General features: G+C 33.5%; 1 protein-coding gene across 4 annotated transcripts in view; it reads left to right on the forward strand.

The window, feature by feature from the left end:
• The first annotated feature begins 7,734 nt into the window (after positions 1 to 7,734).
• LOC101787307 (killer cell lectin-like receptor subfamily I member 1) overlaps positions 7,735 to 21,517 on the forward strand; it is a 39,487-nt gene continuing 25,704 nt past the window's right edge. For 2 of the 4 annotated variants that reach the window (XM_063238212.1, XM_063238213.1), the window contains exons 1-7: positions 7,736 to 8,095; positions 9,759 to 9,851; positions 10,031 to 10,099; positions 10,851 to 10,943; positions 11,255 to 11,406; positions 11,741 to 11,844; positions 12,668 to 12,762. In XM_063238212.1, coding sequence (XP_063094282.1) covers positions 7,879 to 8,095; positions 9,759 to 9,851; positions 10,031 to 10,099; positions 10,851 to 10,943; positions 11,255 to 11,406; positions 11,741 to 11,844; positions 12,668 to 12,762 — 823 coding nt within the window. In that variant the 5' untranslated portion in view covers positions 7,736 to 7,878. Of the gene's footprint in view, positions 8,096 to 9,758; positions 9,852 to 10,030; positions 10,100 to 10,850; positions 10,944 to 11,254; positions 11,407 to 11,740; positions 11,845 to 12,667; positions 12,829 to 21,517 lie in introns of those variants that run through there. The other 2 variants (XM_063238211.1, XM_013153232.2) reach the window with 2 other exon arrangements.

Raw genomic sequence — 21,517 nt, forward strand, 5'->3', positions numbered from 1 at the left:
TCTGTAAAAGAGACTGGCATGAGTCCTTCTTGTGGGCTCCTGACCTCCAGTTGGACTCGTGGGAGGCATTGTCCTGAGCTCTAAGTTTTTATCTGGACTAATGTGGGACATTGCTGGGGGATTTAGGCTCTTGTCTACACAATCTATGTCTTTGGTGTTATGGACAGATTTCCTGCATTTTCCTGTGTTAATTCCTGGTGACCATTATAAAAATATTATTATAAGCTCCATGTGTTGATCCTAATTGTTCTCTGTGTTCAACCCCTGATTATAACAGTGTTAATGTAGACTGAAGGATGTTCTTACAAGAGATGGATTCTTGAACAGAAATACAGAGAGAAGAAGGCCAGAGTTATGACAGATTAGAGAATGGAGCCACCAAGTCAAAATACAAGAATGTGAGGACTATGGACAAGTGCTGGAAAGTGAGAGAGCAAAAGATTTTACTCAGTGTTTCAAATGTGCTCCCTTCTATGCCCAATTTTGGCTGGTAGCTTCCAGACCTGCATGTTAAGTAATGTGATATAACTATTTCTAAATATAATGGTTAATATTGCCAATGAATGAGTGAAAAGAGATAGAAAGGACACCAGCATGTGGTTAGTAGGTAAAAATTAGATACGTACCTTGGAGCATTCTTTTTCTAAGGCTTATGAAACTTCTAGGAAGTAATTAAACACAAAGTCTATTTTAAGACTGACTTATGACCTATAATTAGATACAAAAACATGCCCAGTTTTTGGTAATTCATATTAGTATGCAAAGATCTTGAATGTTCATTGCTGGCCACACTTACAGCATGGAAGGAAGTTCTGATGATTCAAAAACCGGCTAATATTTTTGTCCAGAACCTAAGATCTTGCACACAAAAGAGCATTAATATTTCAAGAGAGGGAGAAACAAAAATGAAGAATTTAAATTTTAAATTATAGAAATAGTCTATAATAGAAGAAAATGTTGAATTATTCTAGTATTTCTTTAAATATACATAAATTGTACTTATAGTAATAATTATTTCAATTACAAAGTTTTTATTGATGAGATCACAAGGTTTTCAGTTTAACTTATTAACAAATCCCTTTTACCACTACTTTTTACAGGGACCAGTCATTTTAAGCTATGCTTTCATGATTTTCCCTCCAGTAATTCTAACTATTATTCCCAGAAAAATTCTGGAATTTCTGAAATGTTTTTGTGTTCAAAGGATCGAATTTAGTATTCAAGCAAGCACATATTTCATGGTATTATTTGAAGGTTTCAAAGTGCATTGATACATGCTAAATATGCTTCTTCTGATCTGACCGTCATCTGAATACACAATCATGTATCAAAACACTTAAGTGATGATCCTATAAGTCTAAAAATGTTTGAAATGTTTATTAAGCTTGTATCTATAGAGGTTCCTGATATTCCCTATTGGATTCAGTGCGAGCACTCACACACACAAACTATGTACACAAACATACACTACTGTTAACAGGGTATCCTGCATGACTTTTTTAAAAAAGCATTTTTTTATTTTAAAGAGAATAAAACCAAGCAAAATAAAACAGAATAAAGTCAATCAAAAAATCAGTGTAAGTGACACAGGACTTCAAAACAAAATTGGAAATCAACAATGTTTACCATAATGCCTCTTGTTGTCTTCAAAATAGCTGCCCATATCTTCAGATATCTTGAAACAAAACACAGCAGAATAGGGCCAATAAAAAATAGCATGCAAAACAGAACTTCAAAACAAAATAAGAATAAAACTAAAATTGCTACCATAATCTGTCTTGTTATCTTTGAAATAGCTGCCCATGCCATCAGATATAATAAAATCAAACAAAACAGAATAAAACTCAACCCAGCAAAACAATGAAAATGATACAGGACTTCAGAACAAGATAATAGGGAATTAACAATGGCTGCCACCTTCAGAGAGCGATCCCCCATAGATGTTACACTACATATTGTTATCCTATGAATAAAATGATCAGCCTACCAGCTTTTAGCCTGCAAAGTCAGTGAAACACTAAACACAACAAACATTGAATTGTATTTTAGCTCAATAGCTACCATCACAGCCTGTGTTTCTCCTGATCACCCAGTTGCTTATGTGTTGGGGCAAGTGTATATGTCTGTGTGAGTGTGTGTGTGTGTGTGTGTGTGTGTGTGTGTGTGTGTAGATGTTGAATCAGCTCTTCTTGTTTCCTAACCCATGCCCTGGAAAGAGCTGGCATCTGGCTTTCTCCCCAGTAGCCTGCACACGGTGCTGATTCACAGGGAGTGCTTGCTTCTTGGGGACTTCTTGCTCTCTTGCCCTGCAGTACGTGAATGCTGCTGACTCACAGGAAAAGGCTGGCATTTGGCTCTGTCCTCAGTGGCCTGATGACTTTTTAAAATAAGAAGCCACTGCTTGTAATTCCTAGGCTAAGATCCTACCAGAGTTTACAGATACATTCAAGAAGAGTGCACAGTGTCAGCAGTGACTCTGCTTCCTTCACTTTCTCAACCTCATCACTCACTGTCTTCTCTCCCTGCTGTTCTCCGCCGCAGCAGCACTGTGTGTTTCCTTGGGTGTTTGAAATCTTCTCATACTTCAAGGTCCTGACAAGGTCCTGCTTTTCCTTCCAGGATGCTCTCCTGTCAGGAGCCCCACACAGCTAGCTCACTTATCTCTCCCAAAATATGGTACACATGTCACTGTCCTAGGCCTTCCTGTTTCACAGAATATAATCTCTTCCTCTCAGCTCATATGCAAACAAACACTGTCTGCTGTAACAGAGGGCAAGGGACCCAAGGACAGTCCACAGTGGGTTTTTTTTTTTCCTTCTAATATATCATATAACCTCCTTGTCCTATTTGGTTAGTCATCATTCAGGTTTCCTTCTGCCTACACTTCTAAATCAGAACGTAACATCTGTAGTAAGAGAATGTGTTTTTGTTTTTCATTAATTGTTTTCACTCCAGAGCATAGAACAATACATGACACATAGAGAAAAATCAATAAATACTGTGTTTCATAACTGCTGCCTTCATAGTGTCCCTTATGGTGCTCAACTTCAAATATAATAAATATTTTAGATTACTTTCTGGACCAGTGTTTTGCTCATTATCTAATAAATCTATGCTGACTTACTAATTGAAGAGGACTAATACATGTAAAAAAAACCTGTTATAACACAAATGACTATATTAGTGATTCTAAAGTATATGATGGTGTATTATCAAACAGATCTTATTTTTTAGCTTTTAAATGATTCCAAATAAACCCTTACAGACTTCACTGAGAAGGAAGGCTGCTTTAGAAACAGCTCTTCTTTCAGCATTATATTTTCTTTCTTCCAGCGTTGCTAATTAATTGTTTTCATCAACTTGTGTGGCTATGAAAATAGCTGATGCTGATTAAATGCAGCTCTTTCCTTTGTGATTCCAGTGGCTTATGAGTCCACTGCACAGCCTTCTTGGCTGCATTACACTGGGGTGGGGGGAGTGGGACAGAAATGGACCCTTTCAGAAAAGGTACATGGTTGTGTGTTATGGATATGAAATGACTGTGATCATATTTGCTAACTGAAGTTATAGAAATTAAAAAAATTATCACATGTAATTTTTCTATTGTGATGTTGTGGATTGAACATAGCACCTCCTACATGGCAGGCAAGCCCTCTAAAGGGCTATATGTAGTATTCAGGTGATGGGAAACATTGACTTCAGGCAGAGAAACAGGAGTGACAAATAGAGTTTGAGTCCTGAATGTTGAATGTGACTGTATCCACACATAAATAAAATCAGCTTTATCAAAGAGTAAGCTTTGCAACCCAACCACAGATCAGAAGCATACACACAGAGAGGTAACTAAGTGGTCACCACACTGATCACCTGTTGATAAGCTTATTTCTGTATGATGCAAGTCAGTTTTGCAAAAAAGAGAGGATGTGGGACAGAGATTTTTTTTTAAATTGAGAACATATAGTGAAATTAATTTCAGATATGTGAAAAGGTGATGACCAGTGAAATGTAGCACTACTAACAATTTCATGTTGAAGATAATGAATTTGTGTTTCAGTAATTCCATCTTGGGCTATAAGCCCTTGATTTTTCAGGCACTGAGAGACAGTAATGCATAATTTCACAGAAGATTACAAATTTTCTGAAAAAGTGGAGCTCAAAGAGGTCCAGAGGAGTTAGTGTATTGGTAGAAGGGTTTTGAAATAGTGCGTAGAACCAAACACACATGGAGAAAACTAACCAAGGGAAAAGGTTGACAGAATAGTGCACGTAGGGCCAGGGTTAGAGAAGTTAATGAGCTCATAGAATTTTTACATTGGAAAGAGATGAGTAAGGTAGGGCAGTGAGTTTGTGTGGTGAATGAGAGACTCTCATGAGAAATTTTTGAGAATAACCCATTAAGGGTTGTGATGAGAACAAAAACTTTAATATATCAAATTATGCTATACTGGGTTAAACTGCCTTATGCAAAATATAAATATCATGCCTTAGTAAGATATTTTTGAGGTGAAAGTTTTAAAGGTTAAGACAAAGACCCTACCAGTTGAATGGTTAGTTAAGGCAGCATGGAGGAGAAGGTGCTGGGTGTTAGGGAGACAAAGACACTGGAGTGCGATGCTAGAAGAAGATTTTTCACATGAGCACTGGTGGAGTAGGAAGTTCTAGGTCCAAACAATGAACTAAAAGGATTAATGGGAGAACATGGGCAACATGAGAAAAATGAAAATTGAACTTTAATGAAGCCCAAGTAACTGGAAAGGTTTAAGGAGAATAACATGAGTACTATGATTCTTAGTCTTCAAAGAAAAATCTGCAAATGTATTGTCCTAGAGTTTCTTTTGTACTCACAAGTTTGCTAATACTATAAAAATTAAGTGATAACTAAGGAGGAAATAATTTCATACAATCATGAATATCTGCATTTTATAAACAATAGTGTGAGGTATAAATGCAGTTATCTTATCATAAGAAAACATATTGAATTTGAATCTTTATTGTTCTTTAATAAAATTCTGGATTTAATTTAAATTATATAATTATTGATTTTACCATACCAACTTGAACTATACAAGTTTTTGTAAACTAAAAAATGATAAACATTGCAATGGGTTCTGATATCTGCTTCAACCAAGAATTACTGATTATAAATTAACCATAAGCCTATAAAAATAATTTCTATTCTGACAAATATCCACATTATCTATTCTGTGGGATTCCTGTTCCATAGGTTTGCTAATGTACCACAAACTGTTCTTCACTTTTCTATTTTTTTCTTTAGATTTGAGGGGTATAAGCTTATTCAGCAACTTTTAAAGTTAACATTTAAAATTTTTATTTTAAAAACGAACATCTAGAATTTATACATACTTTCAATGTATCAAAGTTGCTGGCAGAATGAGGCCAGGTTCTGTCTCTTGACAGGTGTTTCCTGGGGAAATTGAGCTACAAATCAGCAGCATTAAGAGAATTTACTTTCTGTTTTTCACAGATGCTTTTCAAAATCATCATTTTTTCGCTTTTTACCTTAAAATCTTTAAATACCAGATTACCTGTTGAGTAATTTTATTAATCTAGTTCCAGTGTTTTGCACTGATCATACTGACGATCAGTGTACCTATGACCACCATTCCCATATCTTAACACATTCAACCTGATACTGCAATTGGGTAAGTATAACATCTACTTATTTGTTTCTTGAAAGTTATAAATGTCTGTCATTCTAGGATACTTATTTAGGTCAAACACAGGACACAGGATGAGGGAAATGATGGCTTGGCTAGAAAGCAATTTGTAAAGTTAGGAATGGCTTAATTTTGTAAATAATAGTATAACTATCTTTTTCTTTTTGTTTCTTTCTTATTTCCTGGAATTTTCATTTTGTTTTATTTTACTAACTTTCTAACCTCTTTTATCAAATTAAATCACTGAATATTTCATAATTTTCTTAATATTTTGAAGTATTCGATTAAAAAGTGTGAATGCTATTCAGGTATTTTAGATGTTGAACAAAACTTTTGTTCCACAAGAGTTGTGATAATTTGTGTATTACCTTGATGTATATTTGAATGAGGTTCATTTTCCCTTCCTGTACATTATCAAACTTGGACAATTATATTTAATTTGTCAATATTTATTCTTTTAACATGACAATGACATTTCATTGTATTTTTAGACCTCTTTGATCAATAGTAAAATAAAGATCTTTTCATGGGTTTAATTCTAATGAAATTCTTTTCCATTATTATCACAAGGATATGTTTTTGTAGTTTAAATGTTTTGATGTTTGTTTTTCTAAAGTTATAGTTGCTTACTTGTGTTTTGTCTCCATACTTTATTGTGTGCTGATTTTTATTAACATTTTGGTTTGTCTGAAGTTTATGTACAAGATATAAAATTATTGCTGAGTCTGTGTACTTGCCCATCTTAACCAGTTTTCCATCTTATTCTGTCACTATGCTTAATTTGTTTTCTAGATATTTTTATTCATGCAAAAATGCTCACAAAAATACTTGATAAGCAGAATTCTTATACAAAGACTATGCCCTTTACCAACACATCTGCTGGTGTACATATAAATTGGACAAGGACTATTAGGAAACAATTTAACAAAATATAAATATCTCTAATTTTATTGTAGTCCTTAATTTAGGAAAGTTATTCAGGAAATAATTGTAAACATCGAATAGATTTATATATAAAATATTTTGTTATTCAATAGTTTAATATTGACAACTTCACCTTTAGGAAGATTTTAGTATGTTCTGCAAAATTAAATAAAATATAAAGCAATCCAAACGTTTCAAATCTCTCTACACACAGTCCTGCAAAAACATGTACAACTGTTCACTTGCATGTCAAGAACATATGTTATCAGTAATTCAATATTCTAGTTTACAGATGTGAGAATTTATAACTCTTTTACTTATAATCAACACCATTAAGAATCTTTGTATTTTCTTTTGTGTATCCAATAGGTTTATTAGGAAAAGGCAGTAATAAAACACATGTAGTACATAAACTTAATTGTTTAATATATATGAAGGGTAAATTATTCAAAATGTAAAGCAAATATTTAGCATGTTTTATTTTATAAATATGGACAACTTTCTGCTCATAATCACTTGTTATTTTAAGAAATCAACTTATCATTTATTTTTCCCATAGGTGAACATTGTTCCCTTATTTAAATTTTTATGTATTTCTAAATTAAAATTTCATGTCATATTTTGTAATTGTCTATTTTTGCCTTGGTTTTTTTTTGATGGCTCATTAGTCCTAGTAATAGAGATTGCATGACTATTTTTGTTGTGTGTGCATGTTAAGTAAATTTCACTTGCTTAGATACTAAACTAGTTAGGACAGCTGATTGAAAGGTGTATGCTTATATTCAAATGAAGACATTACCAAACTTCTGAGATAAATTCATTTTCTTTTTATAATAATACATTCGACTAAGAATGTATTTTTCAGTAATAAACTGTACTGTATTTTACATAACGTGACTTTAAATTTTCATTTATAATGTGGTTATATTTATGTGTTACTGACGAGTTATTATGCACCGAAAAATAATTAAGATCTAAACATTTAAGTAATCCACTAAATTCATGCTTTTTGTAGATGAAAAGAAAGGTATTGACCTTATTGATGGAGCACAAAATAATTCTTTTAAATATGGAAGACCACAAAATTCACAGGGTGACTGACACATTCATTTCCTGTTGTTTTACTCCTCTAACCTCACAGCTGTTGCTTGAGCACCAAAACTGGTACATTATTCACGGGTCTCTTCCTTGTACTTTATTGTAGTGATGTTAGAGAACAAATAGAAAAGTTATCAAAAATTGAGCTGAAGGCTCATATTTTCCAAATTTCTTCAGAATGAGAATGCCTAAAAACAGACCAAATGAAGGCATAGTACAGGAGCAAGAAATAACTTACACAGATGTGAAAATTTCCAAAAATCAACAGAAGCAAAGGGTATTCAAGAGAGAACAGAATCCTGTATTATCAAGTGAACAGGAGGTTAACTATGTTGAAATGAAGTTTCACAGAACATCTCACAACAGAGCACAGCTTGGTGGACAAAAAAGAAAAGGTACAGTACCATAAATATTTATTTAATAGGAGATACTGATTATTGAGTTTAGAAGATTGTAACTCTCAAAACCAATATAAAATTTTAGCAAAACTCTAATTATCTAACTTTTTAACACATTTCTTGACTCCTTCAGGATACTTCAATAGATGTAAGATTAGCTCTTAGTATATGTAATTTCCTCTAAAATATTATTGACCTATATTCCAGCAGAAGTGTATTACTTGTAAGAATTACAACTTTAATTGTCATGAACTTATATGAGTTGCTTCTTTCCATGCTATTTTAAAAATATTGATGCTAGATTTCAATTATGTTTAGTTTAATCCAGTCCCTTAAACAGTTATTGAACTTTTATATGGACTTCCCATGAAATCTTTTACTTGGACTTGCCATGAAATCAAAGGTTGAAGACAAAAACTAGATTATTGTCACAGGAAAAAGATAACAGAACAATGATTTTAAAAACATTTTCAGATACAACTCATATAGTTTCATAATAAGGAGATAACGCAGGAAGATGTAAGAAGTTAAATGTTACAGCATTTTAACAAAGTTCTTAGTTTAAGTGATTTACTATTAGTTTTATCCACCATTACAGAAACATATACTAAAGATTATGATTAATTTTATAAAGTCGAATAACACATAGCTTTCCAATGTCTCCTGGTATTTCAGAGGAAGATGTCAATCATGAAATTGAATGTAAGAAGTGGGAAAGACAGATGTCAATAAGTAAGATGCAGGAGATGATAGAGGAGACATCTATCATAAAGTCATTGTCAGCGTGTATAGTGAATGATGCAAGACCAGAGCTGTGACTCCGTGGTCAGCAAGAGGTACAAAATGAAATATGGCAAATTAGATGAATCCAGTAAAAGGGCAAAAGGAAAGTTATCTCTTCAAATTTAGCCCATTTCTCATTATTCGCTCTGGTGTTCTCCTTTGCTTTCCAATTTCTAGTCTGATAATAAAATCAGAATTTTGAAAACACAAAGCTTTATCATACCCAAGAATATTCATCGTTCTGAACTCTCTGGGTGGAACAGCCCTTATGCTCTCCTCCTTCTCAAAGAAAATGACTCACCTTTTTTCTTCAAACATCAAAGCAATGTCAATTTTTTAGAGAAACACTAAGAGCTCCCCTCTGTCTATAAGAAAAATATTTGCATTTTTGCTAAAATTAATGACTTTTTATAAGAGAAAGAAAAGAGCATCTGTTGCTTCTCCCTTTACTCATATGAGTGCTTTTTAAAACAAGTTAATATTTTATTTTCACGATGTGCTATTATTAGCAAGAAATTTTTTCTTAAGTGAACTGGACTCTTATTTTTTTTTTAGTAGAGAGAATGTGTCATGATTTTCAAGGTTAAAGTTTTTTAGGTCTTTGAGTAAAGGATGCTCTAAATTGTTGGTGTGGGTAGGTTGAGCAAGAGACCTTATTGCTCAAGCTGCACCCGGGAGAAAGGAGTGAAGGGAGAACTGACGTGAAGGGAATTTGAGGAGCAAGAACTGCATTCAGTGCAGCTGAGACACTACTGACTTCAGGATGAAGCTCTGAGGAATGAGGCAATGAAGGTTTCCCTCTGACAGTGCGGCATCTTATTTGCTGATTTCTAGGAAAGAGAAACTCAAGCATTGATTCCCTTTCTTTTCTTTTTAGGTGCCCCATCAACAGCATGGAAGAGGATAGCTGGCATTTTAGCATTCGTTTGCATAGTTTTAATTACAGTAATTGGTACCTTGCTTTCAAACTGTAAGTAATCAAGAAAATAACATGCTCTTACTACAGTGCATACATTAGCAGTATGATGTTTGCATTTATGTAGAATGGTTTGTCATTAAGAATGAATTGTCTTCATAGTTATGTTATGTCTTCACATTGTCTTCATAGTTATGTTACAGTCCTAATTAGTGTCATAATTTTTGTCACAGTGTTTTCTAGCAGAGAAGATCAAAGCAGAAACTTCACCCTTTTTCCTACTCTGTCTTCTAAAAGTAATGGTGAGTTTTAATTTTTCCACTTCCAGTACATTTGATTATTAGAGCAAAATATTATATCTTCTTCAGATCCACAGCTATAATTAAGTCTGACAGATAACTATGGTGTTATCATATGGTCAGTTCTTACCAGTGAAATATTCACTTGGGTAAAATAAGAAAAGTGATTCAGGACAATATGAAATATCTTAACAAACTTTAAATATAATGCTAATTCTGTTAAGTGTGATTTTGTTAAAATAAGGAGAAAAATGAGATTTAAATATATTGAATTTCAATATAAACCATTCAAGTTTCTGTCGTTTTGATATCTCTTGCTAAATCTAAAAATCATTTGAATAGGTTTTAATTATAGAGAAATAAAATTAAGTACTAGTGTATTACTCCTACATAATACACAGATAATGCCAAGTATGGTCAGGCTTTGTACAAAACATGCTTCTTATAAGTTCACATCTTCCTACAAATGTTTAAATATTTTAATCAAAGAAATGAACACTGTACACCAGACTTTCATATAAATATATGTGAACATGTCATTTGTAGCTGAATTTTAAGCATTAAAAATGTCTATGATCTGATGAATGACTGGCTAAATGTTTTTAATTCTATAATGGTATTATCTGGCAAGAGCTTGCTTCCTGACACTCCTGGAAGACAATAGGATTGTTGGTGTATTTTAAGAGAAAAAGTTTTGTTGTATAGCAAGTCAGGAAAGAACCTATGTGCCATAAACTCAAATCTGCTCTTGCAGATCAGTTGGTGGTCAGAAATATGTGGAAAGTGAAGGCAGAGGTTGCTGTGGAATGGATGGCAGCCACTTCAACTTGTAGGTTTATTTTTGAGGGTGAGTTATGCTTTGCACAGTGGGTGTACATATCTCTGACACGGAGGTCTGCCTTCTTGTGCTCATTTTTATTCTTAAAAGCCAATTCCAAACCCAAAGAATCATTAAGGAAAGGGTTGGAAGCTTTGGCTGGAAGATAACTTAAAAACTTTTTTATGTAAAAAATATGTCTGCTTATGTCTAAGTCTTAGTGGATTTTAATGGTTGTTAGTAAGCACTGCACTGTGTTACAAACATATAAAATTGGTAATGGTTTTAATAACAGTTACTCATCGTACAGACTATCCCTTTAATGTATTTATGTTTCCTAGGATGTTCCAGTGGTCTTTGCTCACACAACTGGATTGGGTATGGAAATAGCTACTATCATTTTTCCAGTGAAGCCAAAACCTGGGAAGAAAGCCAATCCACCTGTGCAAAGCTGAATTCTCACCTTCTGAAAGTAGACTCTGAAGAAGACCTGGTAGGTCACATCCTCCCACCTTTGCATTATATTGCATCTTATTTGATTTGGAAGTAATGATAAACATCATTGAAAAACATCATTTTACAGAAAACTAAATAGTGGGGGTTTTTTTTACTTAATTTTCTAAGGAAGAAAAGAAAGAAACTATACCATTATACTATTTATTGTTACAAAAGTATCAAGAGATAATATCTTGAAGTTGGGCCTGTAAATATACTGAGTGGCTATGTGTGAGAACTTCGAAGAGCTTTTCAACACTAATCTTTGAGTCTAGGAAGGAGCAGATCATGATACACACACAGTTACATTTGTGAATGTTTTCTACCAATAGAAACTGTCTTCAGTGATTGAAATGACAGGATGGATAGCTTTCAACATCAATGAAAACAATGGATCCTGGGTGGGGAAAAATGTCTTCCAATTGAATGACAACTTGTAAGTACAATGTTTAGACAAACAGGCTTTCTTTACAATAGTGGCATGAGTGTGTGTGTGTGTGTGTATGTGTGTGTGTGTGTGTGATTTGTGAAAGAGACAGAAATAATACCACTAGGAAAAAAAACCAATAAACAGAAAATAACTGTTAAAAATTTGCCAACTCTTTCTAAAAAGTCTCACTTAGACCATATACATGTTTAATCAACTAGACCTTTTGAACTAAACTTTGGAGAAATTGGTACATAGTTCAGCTAAATTGAGAAATCCAAAGATCTTAAAATAGTAGTGTGTGTGTGTGTGTGTGTGTGTGTGTGTGTGTCTGAAATACACATAAACAACACTACCAAAAAAAAAAAGAAAGAAAGAAAACCACTATACAGAAAATAACTGGTAAAAATCTGCTGTCTTTCTAAAAAAAATCTCACCTTAGAACATTTACATGTTTAATGAATTAGACCTTTCACACTAGACTTTGGAGAAAATGGTACACAGTTTAGCTAAATTGGGAAATCCAAAGACCTCTGTTATGTCATTGGTTTCTTATTTGATTCATAATTCTACTTACAACAACAGAAAAGGATTAGCAAATGCCCAACATTTTCTGTGAAGGTTATTGTTTTAAAATTTAAGACATCAATATTTCTGTTTTTTTTCTATATTTCTGATATTTGACATGTTCTTATACCTGTTTGTTGTACTTGTTATATTATTTTGTTGGCTTATGCTGATACAACCAGTTTTCAGCTTATTATAAAATTATTGTTTGCAGAGATTACACCTTGCTTTTTTATTAAGTTACTATATTATTGCTTTCACACAGACTTTTTGTTTTGGAAGGCAAGAACCAGAGTTGTGCTTATGTGAATGGAAAGTCTCTGTATACTGAAGACTGTTCATCTAGAAAACTTTTTATCTGTGAGTTCAATATATAGCAAAAATTTGCTTTATGCTAGCCTGTAGTTATTAAAAAGTAGCTGTTAATTACAAGATTCATTGTTTATTTGATGATATAATTTTTAATTAAATTAGTTCTGAATATTTTTACTACATTTAGATTTTTTTTTCCATTGAGAGTTTTTGAATTAAAGTTTTAACAGTATAAATTGTATTGGAAACAAAAGGAATTTCCCAATTACCAGTCTTCCTGGGATAATTTTCCTCCATATCACAATCCAAGTTGATATTAAATCATTAATCAAAGTTGTCCAATACTAACTGAGCACTGAACATATTTGCAAAGTCCAAAGCATAAGAAGAAAATAAAAGTTTCTGCATCATTTAGGTCTTTGGTTAAGGAGACAGCCACTGGTTCTGCAGCTGGGACTGTAACTGAATTCCAGAGCCCCTGCTACTCTTAAGCATCTGTCACCTGGCAGTTAGGACCACAGAGGCACTTCCTGTGTCCAGCATCAGTTCATGTTTGGTATCAGATGGAAACTTTTTGAGATATTCACAGACTTAATGAACTTCTCAGGCTCTTTTTCTTCACTTAAGGAAAAGAGGGCAAGTTTTAAAGACACACAAAAAATAATACATGTAATTCACAAACAGAAAGTTAGGGAACTTGGAAACTAACCTCAGTGGTGAGGCAATGTCATGATTTCAGAGTAACAACTATGAATGTCTTCAATAATTGAAAAGCCATGAAGTTATGTGAGCTTATATTGAATCTTCATGGAAAAATTAAAATGATAAAAGACAAATAAAATTAAATTATAAAAAATAAAATTTCTAATATTTTGTGTTTGAAAAAAACAGTAACTAAAACTTTTCCTGATATAGTTTTAAAAATATAATTCCTATAAAACTATAAGCTGCCTAGGAAGTCTAAAGGAAAAGCTAAGTACATTACTGTCACTGTACAGAAGTTCAAAAGTGGAGAATATATAGTCGTGACATTGAAAAAATGAGCATATATAATGGTAAAATAATGTAACTCATTGTTTGCTTGTCCGAAATGATTCATATGGACTAGCAGTGGATCTTTAAGGGTTGTAGTAGAAATAAGCTTTAAAAATCCAATGAAGTCATTTAACTTCCGGTCCACTGGGCAAAGGGTGAATAAGTTGTCACTAACCATTTTAACAAGAACAGAAGCCTGAAAAAAAGGTTAACCAACATCTCTCCTTGAAACCTTCAAGGAAGTGGGCTCACAAAGCCAACCAAAACCATAGACAGAGATGTGGGCACTGACAATTCTATCACACTGGAGGAGAAGCCTCAGGGTAGATATCATGACTGCAACTAACAGAAGGATTATGTTTCCCCCAAATCCATAGTTGGACATGTTGACCACAATGTCAAGGTGAATAGAGAATTCAAAGGACTCAGAATTTTTTGTTGTTGTTACTGAGGATAGAAAGAAAAGTTAGCCATTTGCAGAGAGAAAAAATAACAGTCTCAAAAGTCAGTCAGAAACTGGCACCCTGTTCTCAGATTAAATCCTGCAGGAATGTAAGGAATGGACTTTGGCTTTTGAAAAACCAACTAGTTTATGTCAATCTGAGCTGTGGAGTAGAAAGACAAACTATAAATGCCACATTGCTATGTATTTGATGTGAATAAGCTCAAGAGTGAAACTCAGGGCAGTATATTCTTAATGATGGTCCAGATTTCATACATTTACCTTGCAGAGCCTTACTTGTTTTTACTGTGGTTCCTGGAGAAGATAAATCATGATTTTTCTGGAATGGAGTTAAATTCAGTAGTTTTTTTTTTTTTTTATTTAAGGAGAAAAGAAAAAAAAGTGAAAGGGTACAAGTTATACAGATTTACAGAAGAAAAAAATGAACAGTAGGAAATCACTAGTTAATGGATTACATATTGCCATCTTAGAAATAATTGTTCAAGTCACAAAATTAAAGCTTGTAGAGTGGACATTCCAACAATGATACTGCAAACAGTTCTGTTCAATGATCCAATACAACTCTGTGATATCATTTTCTATCTTATACACTTAAATATACATGCAGTTATATAGTTTAGAGCACTTTCTTTTCCTCTCTTTTGTACAATGACTATTACACATTTTGGGTTTCATTGCTCCCACGGTTCTTATTGCTTTTTTGGAAGAGAATAAAACCAAATGAGACATAACAGAACAGAATCGGTCAAGTCAAAAGGGTGGACATAATAGATAATATAAAAACATAATACAAGGTGATCAACAATGGTTACCATAATGCCTCCCGCTATCTCTAATAGAATTGCCTATATCATTAGTTATAATACAATTGAACAAAATAGTAAAGAACAAAACCGACAAAACCAAACATTGGAGACATTGTAGGTCTTCAAAAGTAGATAAAAGTCAACGAGAATGGGCGTTATAATGAATCTCATTATCTTCTCAGCTGATGCCTAAACTTTCGAACCTGATACTATCCATCAAAACAGAATAGGGGAACATCAGTCAAAAACAAGATGGTGAGAGTAATACAGGGCTTCAAATCGAGATAATAGAAAGTCAAAGTGGGTTACTATATTATATCCTGCTATTTTTTCCCTTTAATTAAACAGATAAAAATAAAAAAGTAAATAATGGAGTGGAGATTGAGAAAAAAGAGGGCATAACAGCAAAACAGCGCAGATCAAAACATAACCATTTAAGCAGAATAGTGTTTTACCACCAGATAATTTCGACCTAAAAGTAGTTACCATATTGATTCTTTCCTTGAAGTCCTTGAGTACAACTTCGTATACTGTAGCATTAAGTATATCAAAACAATGTAAAACCATTTAAGAGAATGACAGCATTACAGAGTATTTAGAATCGACTAACAGAAAATGAACAATGGTTTCTGTATAATCTCCTTGTCTTTAAAAGGTTTTTGCTTATACTATCGTACATAATAAAATCCAATAAGATACAACCTGTTTAGACCATTGGAGACAGAAGAACAAAAGCTAGATGAGACTTCAAAACAAGATGATACTAAATCAGTATTACCTATTAAGATGTCATTTTCTCTAAAATAGCTGTTCCTATCATCCAATCTTCTCTGTCTCATTTCTGTTGAGCTCTTTTTCTGTCAGTAGTTGTCAGTTTGTCTTCTTCATTTTGTTCTCTGCTCCATTCGTTGTGGCCTCCCTGCCACTATTTCTGGGTTCTTTGTATTTTTCTTTTTTTAGAATATCCTGAAATACTTTCTGTAGGGTTGAATTGGTGGTTGCAAATTCCCCCAGTTCCTCTTTATCCTGAAAGCACCTTGTTTTTCCATCAATTTCCAGGGACAGTTGTGCAGGATATCTCAATCTTGACTGGAGATTATTATCTTTCAAAGCTTGAATTATTTCCCCCCATGCTAAATTCAGTAGTTTGAAAAGTGTTGAGTATGCATTCTGTTTTTTTTTTTAACAAGTTGCCATCTACAGAAAGTATTTTAATAGAATCCGAATGAAAGTTTAGCAAAGCATAACCAACTTGGCAAAGAACTAAGCCTAAACTCCAGTCTGTAGCTTTCTTCCATATAAGAAAAGAAAGACACCAAATTCTAGGACCCTGTGACTTTCCTACCTCACGTGTGAGGGTTGGAAGCTTTGAGAAGTCCTAGTGCTGGTAACATCCTATTGAAAGACTGACAGCTAATTGTAGGACCATGAAGTGTTTCTCTTTTTCTCCCTGTACTTTATTTGCAGGTCAGTAAGGCTCTGGCATAATACAGCAGAATACAACTGAAAAATTTACACATATCAGCCCATCAAATCTCATGCATTCATCAACCCATATTTATTAAACTTCACGATAAATCTACAGATACCAATGGATACCAAAGCAACAACCACAGAGAAAAAATAAACCTCCAAAACAACTCTAGAGAAGAGTAAACACAGTCTAAATCTTCACCATATAAGCAAAACACTTATATTTAAGGTTTATGTTCCGTGATTCTATTGTATCTTCCATCATCTTGAGTTAAATTACATGCTTTAAATAACAAAGAGCTTTTAAGAGCTTATTCACATCAATAAAAATCCCAAATCTACTACTGACCCAGGAAACTCAAGAGATCAAGTAGCAAAATTAAAACAAACAACAAAAAACTTTATACCTCGTTATATCATATTCAAGCTGTAGAATCTGAAAGACAAAGACAAAATTTTAAGAGAAAACTGGAGAAACCACCTTAAGTAAAGACAAATAAGTAGCTCTTTTAAAACACCATGCAAGGAAAGAGTAGAGGGAAAATTTAAGATGTTAAAAGGTAACAAAAAATGATATTTCTATATTCAGTTAAAATATTCTTAAAAAGTATAAGAGAAATAAAGGTTTTTCCATCAATCAAAAAATATGAAATATGTGAACATAAAACCTGTCTTGTGAGAGATATTAAATGAACTTGTTCCAAAATGCTATACATCAGAAACCAAGATCTATATAAAGAAAGGAAGCCTGGTAGTTTTCTGGTTCTTAACTAACAGACAAAAACATCACCAAAATAATAGTCACAATAATATACTTGCTTACTGTAGTTTAAGGAAAATTTAAATAATATTGAAAACTTCGGCACACTGGTTAAAACTTGTAAAAAGCAAACATCACATGCTAATCAAAATTAAGCAAATCAGCTTACGTATGCCCAATTAAAGTCAGAGAAGTCAAGAAAGAATGCAAAAGAAAATGGAACAGATGAGAGCAATGTGGAGTGAGCAATTGGAATATGGCATATACTATAGCACAGCTATATAAGCAACAACTTTAAATGTCAATGTGAATATCCCAGTAAAATCCACAGAATTTCCAAGATGATAGACAAAGCACATCTGAATGATGCATATAAGAAACCAGTAAACATATATAAATTTTAAAAATAATGGCATGTAGAAAACTATACTATGATAACACTAATCAGAATAAAACTGGTATAGTTATATAATTTTCTATAGTGAGCTAACCTTTGAGAAATGTCTCTGGGATGCAGTTTCTTCTCAGGAATAACTTCTGCTTGTGCTAACTGCTTATCATCCTGTGTTCTTATTCCTCTGAGGAATAAATTCCCTCTGCAATAACATATTCCCTGATTGCTAACACAGAGATCAAATGTATGTGGTTTTTAGTTTCATAAACAATTTGCATTCTAGAGATAAGACATTTTTATATCTGGCTTCTTTTACCCAAAATTATGTTGGGGTTATTAATTCATAATGACAGGAACAAACAGATTCAGCAAAAGAAATGTTACAAGACATGCTCAGTCTCACAAATAGAAGGAAATTGCAAATTCAAATGAAACAATAGCCTTCCTTATGGGATTTTTTAAAAAATAAATGATGCACCCTGCAATTATAAAGATTAGAAGAAACTGGCTTCTTGAATTGTACAGTCATGTAGCTTGTGGAGCATGTCCATTAAAAATCTATTAAAGTTAAGTCAGGCATAGTTGATTAATATGCGTGAATGCACCAAAATGTTGTTTTAATAACAGCTATTATGCATTGAAAATATTAACTTTGATTTTAGTAATTTCAAACTATCAAAACAGGTAAACATTTTCCACAAACAAAATGGAAATCTCTAACATTACTAATGTTTGCTGGTTTGAGATTTCTAATGCTTTGTATCAACTGTAGTTGAGAATAAGCACATTGTGTATCAGAGAATATATCTGCTGTAGAAAGTCAGTCCTTCAGGAAAATTTCACTATTTTCATTGAAAAATGCATGTCTGTGATTATTTCACAGCACAAAATATTTGTGAGATACACATAATTTAGCAAGGTGGAGTTGTTCTTAAAATTAATGCATAGTAATAGTAATAAATGAATGGAGACAGGGAGGCATACAGAACATCCTGAAAGTTTTTCTATAGACAGAGAGATGCTTGCCTTGGTACATTTTTCTATTTTGATTACCAAAACTCTTGGGATGTGACTAAACATATTAGGTCCTCTGTTATATGACGCATTGTACTTAGGTATAAAAATATCTCCAGTTCGTGTGATTCAGATGAATGCATAAAGAGCATGAGATTTCATGGCAAGTCCCACTTTCTCACTTACAATATAGAAGGAGGTCAACAATGTTTCTTGAGTTTTTTTTTTCTCTGAGCCTCACACCTTGCACATGAAACCAATTAATATTTTGTGAAACTGAGTGATGAGGAGAATGAACATGGATTTTAAATTATGGGCCTGGAGATGGAAGAAAATGTCATCTAATTCTCACTTTCATTTAAATATGCATGTATGGAACTGAAAGCAAGCAAACATTTTAACAAACAAAAATTATTATTGATGAGCTCACTAACCATTCGCTTTTTGCTTTGCCCTACTGCAACAGCTTTTTAAAAAGTATCCTACCATATTAAGTTATACTTTCATGTTTTCCGTCACTCTTTACTTTTCTCAGAAACCTTTTGTGGTTACCCTTGTTACCTCAGTACCTAACACATTTGGATTTCTAAAAGGTCAAATCATAGATCTTTGATGATAACATACTTCATAGTACCACTTGATGGTAAAAATATCGTCAATGGAAGTATGCCTATAAAATTTGCATGCCCAGAACAAATCCCTTTTATGATCTTCATAATTGTCTGCCAAAATGTCTATGTGATGTCCTATATGTATCACAATATTTAATAAATTTTAAAAATTTATGTCTAGAACCAAACGCCCCCTCCTCTCTCCATCTATCAATAGATTAATCTCCATCTATACATAGATTAATCCCTTATCTGAATCAGTGACTACAACTTTTTGTATATTGCTGAACCAATAAGCTTGGATCTATGCCTGATTTCTTTTTCACACATTTTCAAAATTTGTCAAGAATCTAGTTAAACTTTGACATCTCCAACCTGACCAGCATCATTCTTCACCCAAATGCCTCAAATAGGGTATTAAATAGACACTTCGCATCATAGTTAATACAATGCTCCACCCTAACACACAAACACACACACACACACACACACACACACACACACACACACACACAGTGTAATGCTAACAGATTATCCAGAATAAGTTTAAAATGGGAAGCTACCTCTTATGGCTTTTTTTCTGCAAAAAAAATTTCCAACAGTTTACCAGAAGAGTGTGAACAATGACCTCTGTATCTTGTGTGATCTCACCCTTGTCTTCTCTCTGACCTATGTTTATCGCATTGCTCTCTGTACTCCAGCACCACGGATATTCCCCAAAGCATGCAAAATCCTCCTCCAGCAAAAAGTTCTGACACTAGCTGCTTTTTCTTCCCAGATGCCATCTGATCATCTCAGTTCACACAGCTTGCTTATTAATCTCTTCAAGTCATTGTATGAATGTGACTGTCCTTGACCAACCAGTTTAAAAGAGCAAATCTCTTCTCACTTGCATGAACAGACAGGTGCCTGCGTGACATCCATAGCACTTACTGTTCTCTACATATCCTCCTTTTCCTAGTTGGTTCACCCCACACACACACACATACTGCCTAAAATGTAAGATCCAGAAGACAAGATACGTTTACATCTTTCAATTGCCATACCATTAGAGCATAGCACTTAGCAAGAACTAGCAAATACTGTGTTAAAAAACCCAGTGCCCTCACATGATACCCTACAATTGCCCATAGTGTTTAGTTTTAAATATAAAACATTATTTGACTCATTTTTCTGCACTGATGTCTTAGGTATTAAAGAGTGCAACTAAAATTAGGTAGAACTATGAAAAATATTAAAGGGTGTACCAGAGATTCTGGATTACAGGAGGACTTATTACGTAATGGACCCACGTTTTTATTTCCCTAAGTGATACTAAGAAAACACACACAAGTTTTGCTGATATGCTAGCCTGGGTTTGCATATGGGTTTTCTTTCCTCACTGTACCATATTTCTTTCCATTAACCTCACCTGTTGACACAAATGTCTTAGTATAAATTTTGTGGCTATAATAAAATAACTGGCACTGGTTAAACAAACAAAGTTTGATTCTTTGTGATTCTGGTGGCTGAAGAGGCCAAGCTTCATGGCCTCTGTGGCTGTGTCACACCACAGTAGAGAGGAAAATTGCCTCCTACATAACAGCCGCATGGTTTTAGGTCATCTATTTTCAAATGTGTCCTGAGGTGTGATCACACTTATTATTTGTGGTTAGAAAATGTTTTTAAAAATCAGGTAATGTTTTGTTGTGGTGTGGAGGATAAACACAGCACTTCACACATGATAAGACGCACCACACTGTAAATCCTGTGCTCTGTGTAGTGTTAAGACTATGGGAAGTAGACATTCAAACAGAGAGACTGCAAACAGCTGTGTTCAATGATCCAAAAACATTAATATAGTCAGCTATTTAACATCCCTAAACACACTTGCTGTTATATCCGTTAGAGCTCTTTTTTTTCCCTCCCTCTCTTTTTTACAACAAAATTTACACATTTTGGATTTTATTACTCCTTAGTTCTTATTACTTTTTTTGGGGGGGAGAGAATAAAGTCAAATATGGCAAAACAAAGCTGTAAGTCAAAACCAAGGATAGACATAGCACATGATGTAGAACAGAGTACAAGGTTATTAACAATGGTTATCAACATTGTCTCTTGTTTCCTTAAAAGGAATTGTCTATCTCATTAGATATTATAAAGTTGGACAAAACAGTGGAGAACAAGACCAATAAAACTTAGGCATTGTGAACATTACAGGACTTCCAAAGGAGACAATAGTCAAACCAGAATGGGCATCTTTGTGAA

This window comes from Cavia porcellus, unplaced genomic scaffold (genome assembly GCF_034190915.1).
Source record: "Cavia porcellus strain 051 isolate PalLab524CR breed Dunkin Hartley unplaced genomic scaffold, mCavPor4.1 scaffold_27, whole genome shotgun sequence".
Taxonomy (NCBI): Eukaryota; Metazoa; Chordata; class Mammalia; order Rodentia; family Caviidae; genus Cavia; species Cavia porcellus.